Below are 13,389 nucleotides of genomic sequence, written 5' to 3'. Positions count from 1 at the left end.
GAAGCTGTGTCTATAGAAATGGCCTAAGAGACTACGCCAAAGTCTTGAGGTTGATGGCTGTTTGTTTGGGTTCATGGTAGAATAAGTCAACTTGGAAAGAAAGGAAAAAGGTAACTACTGTCTTTTGATTTTCCAAGAAAATGAATATGCGGTTTTGATCAAGTAAAATTTAAGTGACAACCAGCAAACATTTCGTGTGTACCTTTTATGGATTACTTTGTTGAACTTTACTACCGAAAGTACATGTATTAAAGTGCATTATGGTTACAGATAGAAAAACAGAATGAAGTAAGACCTGCAAGAAAGGGGAGGTCCTTTAGGATTCTCCACCCATCTCACGTTCTCACTAGGCATTTTAGTGGTATTTTACAAGTTGGATGGTTCGAGTGTCCCAGCGGAGCTCTACCTACTGTTTTTCCAGCTTTACTCTGCAGGTTTTCTTGCAGAAAGCCATGTATCTGATGGGCAGTTCACTGGGTTTTTCCAGAGTTGTTTGAACATAAGCCCTTTTGCCTGCTGCTCTGATTCAGAACCAGGCCTTCATGGAAGATCTGGTTCTTCTATGTGAACTTTTCTGTCCTCTGCTTCTGCTTTCACAAGTGACTCAGGAATGGAGGCCAGAGAAAATAGGTCCAAAAGCATTTCTTTAGGGAACCACTCATGGATGAGCCTATTCCACTAGCTAATTTTATACTCTTCTCGGGTAGGGGGAGTTCCATGTAAGGTACGTTTCCTTGCCCTACAATGCTTTCCACTTGCAAAGGAAATAACTGAAAATCCAAATCGTCACTTCTATGATGACAGCCTAGAAAAGTAATATTCAACAAAGAAAAAGATCTAAAGGCAAAATGGTTTATGTAAATAGTCCTTAAGGGGAGTTAAAGTACTAACCTCTACTAAATAACTTACACAAACAGTTCTCTCTAGATTCTCTAGGGGTGGGGTTCAGGCATTGGTATTTTTAACAGCTCCCTGGGTGACATTAATGGGTAGCCAGGCTGCATTCAGAACTCCTGTTTGACCTGAATTACCTCATCCGCTTTTATTTTCTCTCTCCTGTTAGCATTTACACATTCAAGTTATACTGCATAATCTTGTACCTGGTGATACTGCTTTTGTTTTGAGAGAGTGTGTGTGTGTGTGTGTGCAGGTGCGTGCATGTGTGTGTATGTTTCCCAAACTAGCTTTTAAATCTGTTGATTTTGTTTCCTCCTAATGTGTTCCTAGCAGCACTTGAGACATTGCCCTTGTACATCTTGGCTCTTTGAACTCTCTCCCTAAATTAATGGTTTGTCTGTCAGTGCAGAGTAGTTGCAGTAACCCTCGATGATAGCTAGGGTAAGGCCACCGATGACTAATTAAGGAATGACAATGATGGAGAAACACATGAACTTTAAATCTAATGGTTTCTGGAACATAGTGAGGAAATGGTATGTGCTGGTCATTGCCATTCTATTTGTTTGCAGGGTTTCTCTTTGGAGAAAGGGGTTGCTGAACTTCCAAATCCTCTTCCCTTTTTTTCGTTCGAGTATGAATCTTGGTAGACTTGGTCCCACCTCCCACTATGCTGGGGAAGGGAGCCAGCCAGTATTCCTTTTTCCTGCTCCCTTGACAGCTGGGGCAGAGACTCAGGTGTGATCACACTGTCAGTCACAGGAAATGGCTAACTGCCTGGAATGATGAAAGAAATGTGCTGGGACATTTAAGAGTCCCTCCCTGGGGTCTGAGCTGGAGTTGAGCATTCAGTGGCAGTGTCCTCACTGGGCTATTCCCTGGGTGTGGCCATCATCTCTGGGATTCAATGTCCTGCTACCTGCCCATTTTCTGACCTCGTCTGTCCATCCGTTTTGTCACCTGTGTGAGAGCTGGTATCCACTCAATAGTTTTTACTTGTTAGCCTCATTCAGTTTCTATGGTTTTAAGAACCCCGGCCACTGTGTAGTCCAACGTACCAGTTAACAACATGCAGCACAGTTCTCCCCACTTTCAGGTGTTAAATGTTGACCTGTCTGTGGCCCTGTACGAAGGTGTGCCTCTTCTCCTTTTTCTACCTGTTCTCTCCTCCTATCTCCATCAGTCCCATGGCTCTGTGCACCAACTTGTATGATCATGGCTGCGAAGTCTATCTCTAGCCCTGACCTTTCTCCTGAACTCAGTTTCTTAAGTCCAACTGCCTATTTGGAAATTTCTATTTGGAATGCTTATAGATATCTTGACTATTATGTGTTCAAACAGAACTGTTCTTGCCTCCAATTTCATTTGCTCAGGCCAAAAACTTTTGACTGGTTTTTTTTTTCTTCTTTCTCTTTCACATTCCATATCTAGTTCTTTTGTAAATTCTATAAAAACATATTTCAAATGGGACAGCTTTTCACTATCTTCACTGATTGTGCTAGCCACAATCTCCTGTCACTTAGACTACTTCTATAATCTTCCAAAAATTGCGATTAAGTATTGCCTTAAAATAAGCTTTGAATATTTACATAGTTTTTGTACAGCCCTTCCATTCTCTACCTTAACCTCCACCCCCTATCTGTCTTCATTTCTCCCTACCTCTCTCTAGAAAATTGATTAGAGAGAATTCCTACATACCCTTCCACCAGTTTCCCGATATTAAAATCTTACACAACCTTAATACATTTGTCAAAACTATGAAATTAACATTGGTACATTACTATTAACTAAACTATAAATTTTAGTCACATATCACCTGGTTTTCTATTAATGCCCTTTTTGTGATCCAGAATCCAGTCCGGGATCCTACATTGCATTTAGTCTTCATTTCTCTTTAGTGTCCTCTGACCTGTGACAGTTTCTCATTTGTTCTGTTTGTCAACCTTGACAGTTTCAAAGAGCGCTGGTCACATATTTTGTAGATTCTCCCTCAGTTTGGGTTTGCCTGACGTTTTTTCACGGTTACACCAGAGTTAAGGATACTTAGGAAGAATGCCATAAAGGTGAAGTCCCTTCTCTCACATCATACTGCGGACACAGGACATCAATGGGACTTATCATTGGTGGTGTTAGCCTTAATCGTTTGTTTAAGATGATGTTTCTTTACTGAAAACGTGCTGTCCATCCCATTCTCAAGGGAAAGAGAATTAAGCTCTACCTCTTGGAGGAGGGGATATCTACATATATTATGTGTAATATAATACATGTAAGTCTCCCTTCTCTTATAAATAAAAAACTGACCTATCAGTTAAAAAGAGTAGTTCAAAGATTTCCCTAAGTCCAAGGTCTGAAAATTAAGTTCGCAAATTCATCCTATAAAAAGTTCTACATGCCTCATTGCTGAATATCACTATGGTCACCTTCAAAGTACTCCCCTTGGGAAGCTATGCACTGACGCCAGCGCCTAGTCCACCCTTCAAAGCAATTTGGGAACTGTTTTTCTGGAATGGCCATCAGAGTTGTTGTCGTATTACCCTTGATGTCCTGAATGTCATCAAAATGTCTTCCTTTCAATATTTCCTTTATCTTTGGGTAAAGAAAGAAGTCACTGGGGGCTAGATCAGGTGAGTAGGGAGGGTGTTCCAATACAGTTATTTGTTTACTGGCTAAAATCTCCCTCACAGAGATTGTCGTGTGAGCTGGTGCATTGTCATGACACAAGAGCCATGAATTGTTGGCGAAAAGTTCAGGTCGTCTAACTTTTTCATGCAGCCTTTTCAGCACTTCCAAATAGTAAACTTGGTTAACTGTTTGTCCAGTTGGTACAAATTCATAGTGAATAATCTCTCAGATATCAAAAAAAGGTTAGCAACATTGTTGCAACAAGTTCGCAAACTTAATTGTCAGACTTGTATATGTGGTCTGTGTAGCAATATTATTCTATTTGTGTATGTATATCTATTAACTCATTGAATAGTATAAATATTTTTTAAATTACCATTGTGGAAATTGTTGCGCATACTAAATATGGCAGTGTTCTCTACTGTCTTTATGGATGAAACAAGTTATTTTCTCCTTGTGAGGCCCACAATCATTTGTTGTGACCATCTTTTCTTCTTGGACACCCAGAAATTCTCTTCTTGGATTTGGGGAACCCTGGGGTGCCTTCAGTCCTATCAAGGAATCACAAGAAAACAGGAGGGTTCTTAGACAAGATTAACTTTACCTTTATTTTCAATGTACATACTTGCTAGTTAACACTTTTAGAAAGGAAGAGAAAGGATACTACACTATTAAGCAACTAATGATATAAAGCATTCTAAAGAATATTACACATCACTGAGTAATCAATAAAAGTGAAAAATTTTAAGAATTTAATCTTAAGTGTATTCTTAGTAATTTCTTTAATCTATGTGATGATTAATAATTATGTATTGTTTAGTGCAGATTGATGCTTCTGCCCTTTTTCTCTCCCCACACTCCTTTAGCCCTCCTTTAATTCTTACCTGATGCTAAATTTTTAATGCATGCTTCAAAGACACTAAGCACACACTTTGGTTTGTGACGGGGACCAATACCACATGTGTTGTCTAATTATCTAAGTATGTGTTACTGACCTTATCCTGACATTAAGGAAATGAAACGAGGACACACGCACCAAGTACCACAGGGGCTTGGGCAGTAAGTGCCTTGATGCTGCTCATTTACGTCTGACCAGTGCAGACTTACCAGGCTGCGGTCCCCGTGTATTGGAGCGGCAGCCGCCCCTCACTCGGGCTGCAATTGCTTAGTCCGCTTGGTATTTGCAGCCCTTTGCAGCTACTGTTCACAAGGTCTTGGCCACAGTGCCTTCATTTCTCTCACTTTATTACCATCACATCTGATTCCAATTTGCTACCAAATTGAGTTTCCAATCCCAAGCCTGACATTCAAGCCGTCAGGTGGATTAGCTCCTTCGGCTTGGTTAGCGTGCAAGCTTCAGGTCAGTTGACAAGTGGCCTATTAAATGTACTCGGCGCCTCATCTTGGAACCTGGGCTGCCGTCCTGTGGAGCAGCAGTGCTGGGTTACACACCGTAACCTTTCTTCTTGTTTAGAACTCATAATTCTAGACCTATTGGAAATACTTCTGATTAAAAACAGAGTTGGTTTTTATACCTTATCGTGCTGTTTCAGCAGTTTTTTCCCTCAGAGCAAAGCAGCCAGCTTACAGTCCGGTCATTTGGTGAAACAATGATTGATTCAACTCTTTGGGATCATTCATTTGGCCTTTTCCCTTTTATAGTGATCTATTTGCATATAAAGTTAAATAACGTCTGATTTTTTTTTTTTCCTGTTATGAATGCTAACACATTAGGTGCCTCTCCTTTTCTTTGTATGCTCCTGTCAGATCAACTTCCTGGACAGAGCAGTGTTTACTTATTTGAGCTTTAGGCGTCTTGCTATACAATGAGTCTCAGTAATTCTTTTCTAAAAGGAATATAGTCTGGTGAACAGTTACTTCTAGGGCATTCTCTTTTTTTTCTTTTCTTTTTTATACCCGAATACAAAACTAATTTCTTAGTACTTGTCATAACCAAATATACATATATAGAAAATTACTCAATGGTTTTCCATTTACATTTTAGTTCCCAAGGAAAACCGTTTTAGTCAGAGACTTTTCTCTTGTCATTACAGGCTTTAGTAAATGAAGGTATGTTTATGTTTTAGAATCAGGAAGCCAAGTTCAGCAAACACTGTAATTTCTTGGGGTTAATCAAGGATTAGAGAAAAAAGCAAAACAAAACAAAAAAATTAAAGCATTTCCCCACTGAACCTTGCAGCCCTTGGGGGGGGGGGGGGATGTTATCTATTGGGAGAAGGAAGAAGATACAGTTCCTAAAATTGTTGATTGTTTCTTCTTGCAATTAAACAGTGATATTATTATTATAATCCTGTATCAAAATATATTTGTCAGTTTAAAAGTAAGGCAATATATTTAAAGCAGCACCTCACCACTGGTCTGCTGCTCTCAAGGCCGTGTTCTATAAGCTGTGCTGGAGGAAACTGCACTGTTGAGAAGATCTGAGGCCATTGTCCAGGACAAACATTTAAGGAGCCCATAAAAATGAGGGACAGGAAAGATGGGTTTGAAGATTTGGGGGAAACACCTTTCTAAAGAGAATGCTCCAGCTCCTGGAAGACAAAAAAGTAAATGATAATTATGGAAATGAAAAAAAAGAAAAGAACAAATTTGGTGGAGACTGAAATTTTCAGTACATTCTTTTTGAGTTTAAATAGCCAGATGACTCATTGCTTCCTATTCTTTAATGGTTATCATCAAGTAATCATTCTTGAGTACCCCAGCTTCTGAAAATTTCATTAGTGGGTGGAGGTATTTCTGTATCCCTTTGTGTTGGTTGGCTTATTTGCTTTTTTTTTTCCCCACCACCCCTCTATAATTAGGTAGATAATGAGCTTAATTTGAGATAAGTGTGAGAGCACCCTTTTAAAACTATAAAGCACTCTATTAATTGTTGTTGCTGTCTGGTTACCTTTTCAGAGGTTCAGTAACCTAATTTTAAATATCCTAAGTCATAATTCACATTTGTTTTTAAAAATAACACCAGAAGGAAACCTTTTGCTTTATTTTTAAAAAGTAAAGTATAATCTTTGGTATGCACAGTATTTTGCCTGAGTTTATTTCTGTTGGGGGCAGATAGTCTGATTTAACTGCCCCTTTCATTTCATCTTTCATTTAATTATAGTCCTGCAAAATTTCTCCTACTTATATCTGTTCCTCTTTGGATAAGTCCTTTGGTTCCTCAGATTTTCCTTATGCTCAATTATAGGGCCATGTAACTCAACTCTGTATTTCATTGTCAATGCCTTGGGAGGATGGATGTCTTTTCTGCTCTCAAATTTAGATAAACTGTGTTTGTAACCTTAAACACAATGTATAAAAAGAACAATGTAAGAAGGGGTCTAGCATAGAATTATGACACTAAAATCTATTCAGTATAGAAAATGCAAAATCAAACATAGTGAAGGATGATGCATTTTTTGTTATCCATTTACTGTCTCAGTTGTCTAAGCTTAATGTAGCGTTTCATTTTTTCCTTTGCAGAAGGAGCTGAGTCTTCCCAGAAGAGGAAGTTTGTAAGTAGCACAATATTGTTTCCTTGTTTTGTTTTGTTGTTCTTTTTGTATAGTTTGTAATGTGATTATTCTCTGACTTATTAGGTTTTCAGTGGCAAATGGAATAGTGATGATAATCAACTGAATTATGAAAACAAAAAGCTTTGCATTTATTTATAAATGTCACATATTAATGATTTCAAGATAGCTTCAATAAAGTTTCCAGGGTTTTCCTCCTTATGGGCATTGTAAACCAAAATACATATTTATTCCTGGGAGAAAATTAAAATTAAAAAAATCTGTGTAATCAAGCAAAAACATTAGTTGGTCTGCAGATAGTACAAATTGACCTAAATCAAGAATTTGTGTTCTATATGATCTGGAAATCTATGATTGTTCTGTATACTATGGATTTTACACAAAGTAAATGATATACTTTGCATTTGAATTGATGAAGACTTTGAGTCAGCCAAATTTTCTAGTATTAGATCTAGGTCTTACTGATTCATGTAATGCTCTGGTATTTAAATAGCAGATTTATGAACCTTGACTTGATTTCTTATAGTGAGTTTCAACCTTTTATTTGCATAAATCACATTTTATCCATTAGCAAGTTGCAGAATGAAATCAGTTGCCTTTACTATTACACTGAATTTAGGGTAGATTTGTTATCAACTAGTACTGTGTAAGGGCTGGTCTAGAAATATTTGGATTTGGTGTCTGATTTATGTTGAAGAAGTTAGTGGATGGGGGCAATGTCCTCTTTGTAAAACAAGTATAATATTTCAGTTTATGCAACTCAACCTGGAGGATTAGAAATGCACATGTTGACTGTTGAAAGATAGGGGTACGTTCTGTTTGACTAAATTTGGGAAAACTTCAGCCTTTGCCTCTAGGAACCAAAACATCATCGGCCATGAACAGCTCATTACCATTCATTTTGGTGCCTAGTTTTTCACAAATTCAGGCTGCTGGGAGGACACTGGATCACTATTCTTGGAGAATGTGCCTAGATAAGTTTTCACTAGCTCCCAGCTTGTATATATCTGTGTGCTAGAGGTTAGTGGCCTAATAATTTACCGTAGAGAATGCCCTTAGATCAAAAACTTTCCTTCTTCTGAATCTGGATTTGGACTCTTTCACCGAGACTTGTAAAAGTTCTAACTTTTTGGTATTTCCTATCATGATGAGAAATAAGAAACAAGAAAAAATAAAACTACATCAAATGTCTTTATAGAAGAAAACATCTTTTCCCTTGAACTTTAATGTTTAAAGCATCCTAGATTTGTCTTTTATACTTTATTTGAAAACTTTAGAACTTCAGCCAAATCTTCTTTTTTAGCCTTTATAATAGATTACATGTTTTCCCCATTTTTGAGTTAACATGCTTTCTATCGATTGTTATTAAGGTAATGTTAATGAGCATATTAGATTCTCCATATCTATTTATGGGTCATATCTCCTTTTGTTCTTGTATAAATCTCAATTCTGTTAATGGTAACTGATAGCCATGAATTGATGGGGGAAATATATGATAAATAAAATATTTAAATTTCTCTACTTGAGAGTATTAACCTTCAGTAAAAAAGAAAAAAAAGGATGATGGCATAAATTTGTTTGGAATCCATGACTTGAATCCTTGGTAAGAGAAAGTTAGAATTACATTTAAGCCAGTTAAAAGTCACTTCCTAATAAAAATCAATTGAGCTATCAATCAGATGATGGGAAAAAAGCATAGTGTATATGTCAGCACAAATCTATCCTTTTTTAAGTGAATTCTGGAAAAATTAATACTTCTAAGTGAAACAAACCCAAAATAAGCATACTGTTTTGTATTTTCTGTTAAATGCAAATATTCCCCAAAGAATTAATGATGTATGATATAGGTCCTCTGGGACTTAATGCCACTCAGCATTTCCTGAGCCTATCACATAGAAGAAGCCAGTAATTACTCTTCTCATGCAAGGTTGTTTTCTGACTGAGAAAAAGGAAATACTTTTAAAAATAAATGCCAGCAGGATTTTAATACAAATCGAATGAAGACGGGCACAAGTGTATCTTTATTAGGTATTGAAGCTGGCCAACATAATGGTACTTGATTATTAAACCTGCTAAACTTCCTCAGTTTATTTACCACATAAATGCCTCCTGCATAAATGCTTTCAGGTCTCTCAGTACCTTCTCCCAGAAAGACTGAGGATTTGATCCCGCTGCTCTGTTGAGTCTTCTTTCCGTGTTAACGGTGAGAAACCGCACAGCGTGGTGTGTTCCCCATTGCCTGTGGTTACCCAGCAATGTGATTGAATTTGTCAGGAGGTGTGCACCTTCACAAAGGCTGTGCTCTTCCAAGCGGCATCTGATTTTGTTATATCTGCCACTTCTGATTTGTATGTTCTGAAGGTTAATGTTTTAAAAATACATTTTTACCATTCAGACATGTCTGAAGTTATCAGATTTAAAAATGTTTTGGTATTGTTTTAAATAAGCTTAATTTTTATATCCAGAATCATATAAAACATACATATTTGTGATGTATATATTTGTTTACATATATGTGTACGTATATGTATGCATACAGATACGTAGGGTGCCAAAAAAATGTATGCACACTTTAAGAAAGGAAAAAAAATGTATTAAAATTATAATACTCAATATATACCAATAACAAAAGATGAATACAAGTCACATTTTACTTTTGCAATTACAAGAGGTGCTCAAAGTGGTTACCATCAGCGCAATTTTAATAGTTTTTAATACAGTTTTTTCCTTTCTTAACATGTGTATACATTTTCTCTTTCTCTCTCTCTCTCTCTCTCTCTCTCTCTGTATATTACAGCTTTCACAAATAAAAGAACATAGAAAATAGGCTTTTATTTTTATTACTAATTAAAAGTATAAAAAACTCAAACCATAATCTGTTTAGGAAAAAGTAATTCGCCTCCTCACTAATTTGTAACTAATGATCATTTTCTCAAGAACTAACTTGAAGTCTGTGTTGTTTCATATGTTTTTGTTTTTTTTTTAGATTTTTTTTTTTTTTAAGATTTTTTTTTTTATTGGGTAAGGGGAACAGGACTTTATTGGGGAACAGTGTGTACTTCCAGGCCTTTTTTCCAAATCAAGTTGTTGTCCTTTCAATCTTAGTTGTGGAGGGTGCCGTTCAGCTTCAAGTTGTTGTCCTTTCAGTCTTAGTTGTGGAGGGCGCAGCTCAGCTCCAGGTCCAGTTGCCGTTGCTAGTTGCAGGGGGCGCAGCCAATCATCCCTTGCAGGAGTCAAACCTGCGACCTTGTGGTTGAGAGGACGCACTCCAACCAACTGAGCCATCCAGGAGCTCAGCGGCAGCTCAGCTCAAGGTGCCATGTTCAATTTTAGTTGCAGGGGGCGCTGCCCACCATCCCTTGTGTGACTCAAGGAATTGAACCGGCAACCTTGTGGTTGAGAGCCCACTGGCCCATGTGGTATTCGAACCGGGAGCCTTTGGAGTTAGGAGCATGGAGCTCTAACCGCCTGAGACACTGGGCTGGCTCCTGTTTCATATGTTTTAAAAGGTTGCAAAGGCAATGATTGTGAACTTTTTGTTGTTTTTGTTTTGTTTTGGGTTTTGTTTGTTTTTGTTGCAAAAGGCAACAGACAAGAGAAGTCAGGGAAACTACTTTCTAGACAAGATGTTACTAAGTAACCACGTGACCCCAGATGGATTCTCCAGAGCCTTTTCCAGCCCTTTACCTTAACTTCAAGGCCTTCGATCCCATCTCTCATCTGGCTCCCTTGATAGCTGGATTTTTGTCTCGTTCTCTTCTTCCTTTCAAGGAAGAATTTAGCCTTTTGCCAAGGTTTCTGATCCCAGATGCTTTCAGCAGTTTCCATCTGTTTTTCAATTAACTAAAGCTGTCATACTCTCTGCTCCACCTCCTCTCAGCTACCTGTCAAAATCTATATATCCTTTGAATAAATAATGATAGGAGGTAGACAATTAAGTTCGTGAACTCATCCTAGAAAACGTGCTACATACCTCATTGCTGAATATCACTATGGTCACCTTCAAAGCACTCCCCTTGGGAAGCTGTGCACTGATGCCAGCACCTAGTCCACCCTTCAAAGCAATTTGGGAACTGTTTTTCTGGAATGGCCATCAGAGTTGTTGTCGTATTACCCTTGATGTCCTGAATGTCATCAAAATATCTTCCTTTCAATATTTCCTTTATCTTTGGGTAACAAAAGAAGTCATTGGGGGCCAGATCAGGTGAGTAGGGAGGGTGTTCCAATACAGTTATTTGTTTACTGGCTAAAAACTTCCTCACAGACAGTGCCGTGTGAGCTGGTGCATTGTCGTGATGCAAAAGCCATGAATTGTTGGCGAAAAGTTCAGGTCATCTAACTTTTGTACGCAGTCTTTTCAGCACTTCCAAATAGTAAACTTGGTTAACTGTTTGTCCAGTTGGTACAAATTCATAATGAATAATCCCTCTGATATCAAAAAAGGTTAGCAACATCGTTGCAACAAGTTCACAAACTTAATTGTCAGACCTCGTACAGTTATACAATGAAAAATGCTCTACAGCAGGTAGAATGAATGAGCTGGAGTATATGTATCAAGTTTAATTACCAAAAATATAATGCTAAGCGAAGTTAAAAGCATATTCCAGATACAAGATGGTATTTACATTGTAAAATTTAAACATATACAAAGCAAGATATTGTATTGTTTCTGAATGTAAACATTTACAGTAAAAGTAGGAAAAACTTTCGTGGGAAACAATTTTACAGTAAAGCTTACTTATCAGCGGAGGAAATGAAAAAAATGGGATTTGAGAGGGCTATATAGAGAGTTTCATGTATATCATTAATGTGGTATGTACATGGATGTTTATAATGCACTCTCTGCCTTTTGATATTCCTGAAATATTTTATTTAAAATGCTCAGTAATTTTATGAAGGTAGAATTCAAACTGTTTTAACCAAATATTTATGGAGATGTAAAAATAACTTGAAGAAAGATTTTACAATGATTGGAATCTCTGCTGTAGCAGGTACCTATTTGTTAATGCCAAAAAAAAATCATAGGGGAAATTATGATGATAAATTTTGGTACCCTTGAAGTGCTTTATGATAGACTAACCCTGGAGGTGGAGGAAATGAGGCAAATGAGATGATAGCGTATGTAATGGTGCAGTATGACACGCAGCTGCAGAACGAGACGTGTTGTTTTAAATGTTTAACCTTCTAGGAGACATGACGCTGGCTGGTCTTTGTCTTCCATAAGGTGGCCAGCATGGTACCGCATGCAGTGTAGACGTTTGTACATCCTTTACAAGTTTGTCTGTCCTCCCCGCTAGCCTGTGAGCTTCCCAGCAGAGTGAACCACCCAGCTGCTGCTTTCTAGTTCCTATCATAATATCTGCTACCTGAGGACATGAGCTGGACCGCTCGTGCCATTTTCTTCTTGGTTTCAAGTCAGTGTGGAACACATAGACTCCCTGGACGTTCTTTTCATTTTTTTCTCATAACAGTGACTCTGAACTGTCCTTATTTATGAAAGTGCTAATAGTGCTGTGGGTCCCTTATCCGGTCTCACCCATATTTAGAACTTGGGTCCTGAAATGACATCTCTAAGTGGAAAAACTCTCTGGGAGGTGTTGTTTTCAGGCAGGGAAAGTGGGAAAAGGCTAAAAGCCTGAAGTGTGAATTAATGGATGGTTAGGAGTAAAACCAAGGTGTCCCTGGCAGCTACCCTTTATTTATAAAGGACCCCTTTGTGTTTTGTTAATTGCCCAAATAAACAGCTCTCCACGACAGAGAGAGCTTCTCTTTTCATGGAATTCCCTGGAGAGAGGAGCAGGAAACTGGCTGGGGCAAGTTCCCTTGCCTCCTCCACTTTTACTTTTTAATGATCTTTCAGACTTCTCTGCACAGACATGAAGGAAACTGCACTGTCTATTCTCACTCAGTAAGTAAAATCTCCTTGCTACTCAAAAGAGCTTTTCTTCTACGTCTTTTAATCATGAGCATGAGAGCACTGTTTCATGGAGCCCTGTAGGTCTGGGATCCACAAAACCCAAAGCCTGAGAAGCACCTTGGATGCACAGAAGTCCTGGGAAAGTGTGTTTCAGCAGGCTGGGGTATTGCTGGGAGTATGGAAATTACTAAAAGGCAACTTAGAAGTCCTCTTGGCTTATTTTAATGTCTTGATCTAGTAACAATCCTAGTACTGGATAGAAATACCATTTCTATCTATAGAGTTGTGTTCCCTCTCCATTTATCCTTTCATCATTATTCTAAAAGTGGATGGGGTGTCGTAGGGCTGGCCATGGGATAGGTAGGATGGGTGTCTACTGGCATACAAGCGTTTCAGGGCCGCAGGGAGGTTCACCTCCCTGTG

General features: G+C 38.1%; 1 protein-coding gene across 1 annotated transcript in view; it reads left to right on the top strand.

Annotated features, from left to right (window-relative positions):
- MAST4 (microtubule associated serine/threonine kinase family member 4) overlaps positions 1 to 13,389 on the top strand; it is a 551,423-nt gene that overhangs the window by 291,032 nt on the left and 247,002 nt on the right. Inside the window, exon 5 of the mRNA XM_074329206.1 lies at positions 7,000 to 7,031. Coding sequence (XP_074185307.1) covers positions 7,000 to 7,031 — 32 coding nt within the window. The remainder of the gene's footprint in view (positions 1 to 6,999; positions 7,032 to 13,389) is intronic.

Source organism: Rhinolophus sinicus, linkage group LG03 (genome assembly GCF_036562045.2).
Source record: "Rhinolophus sinicus isolate RSC01 linkage group LG03, ASM3656204v1, whole genome shotgun sequence".
NCBI classification, from domain to species: Eukaryota; Metazoa; Chordata; class Mammalia; order Chiroptera; family Rhinolophidae; genus Rhinolophus; species Rhinolophus sinicus.
This window is presented reverse-complemented; position numbering and strand designations above follow the sequence as displayed.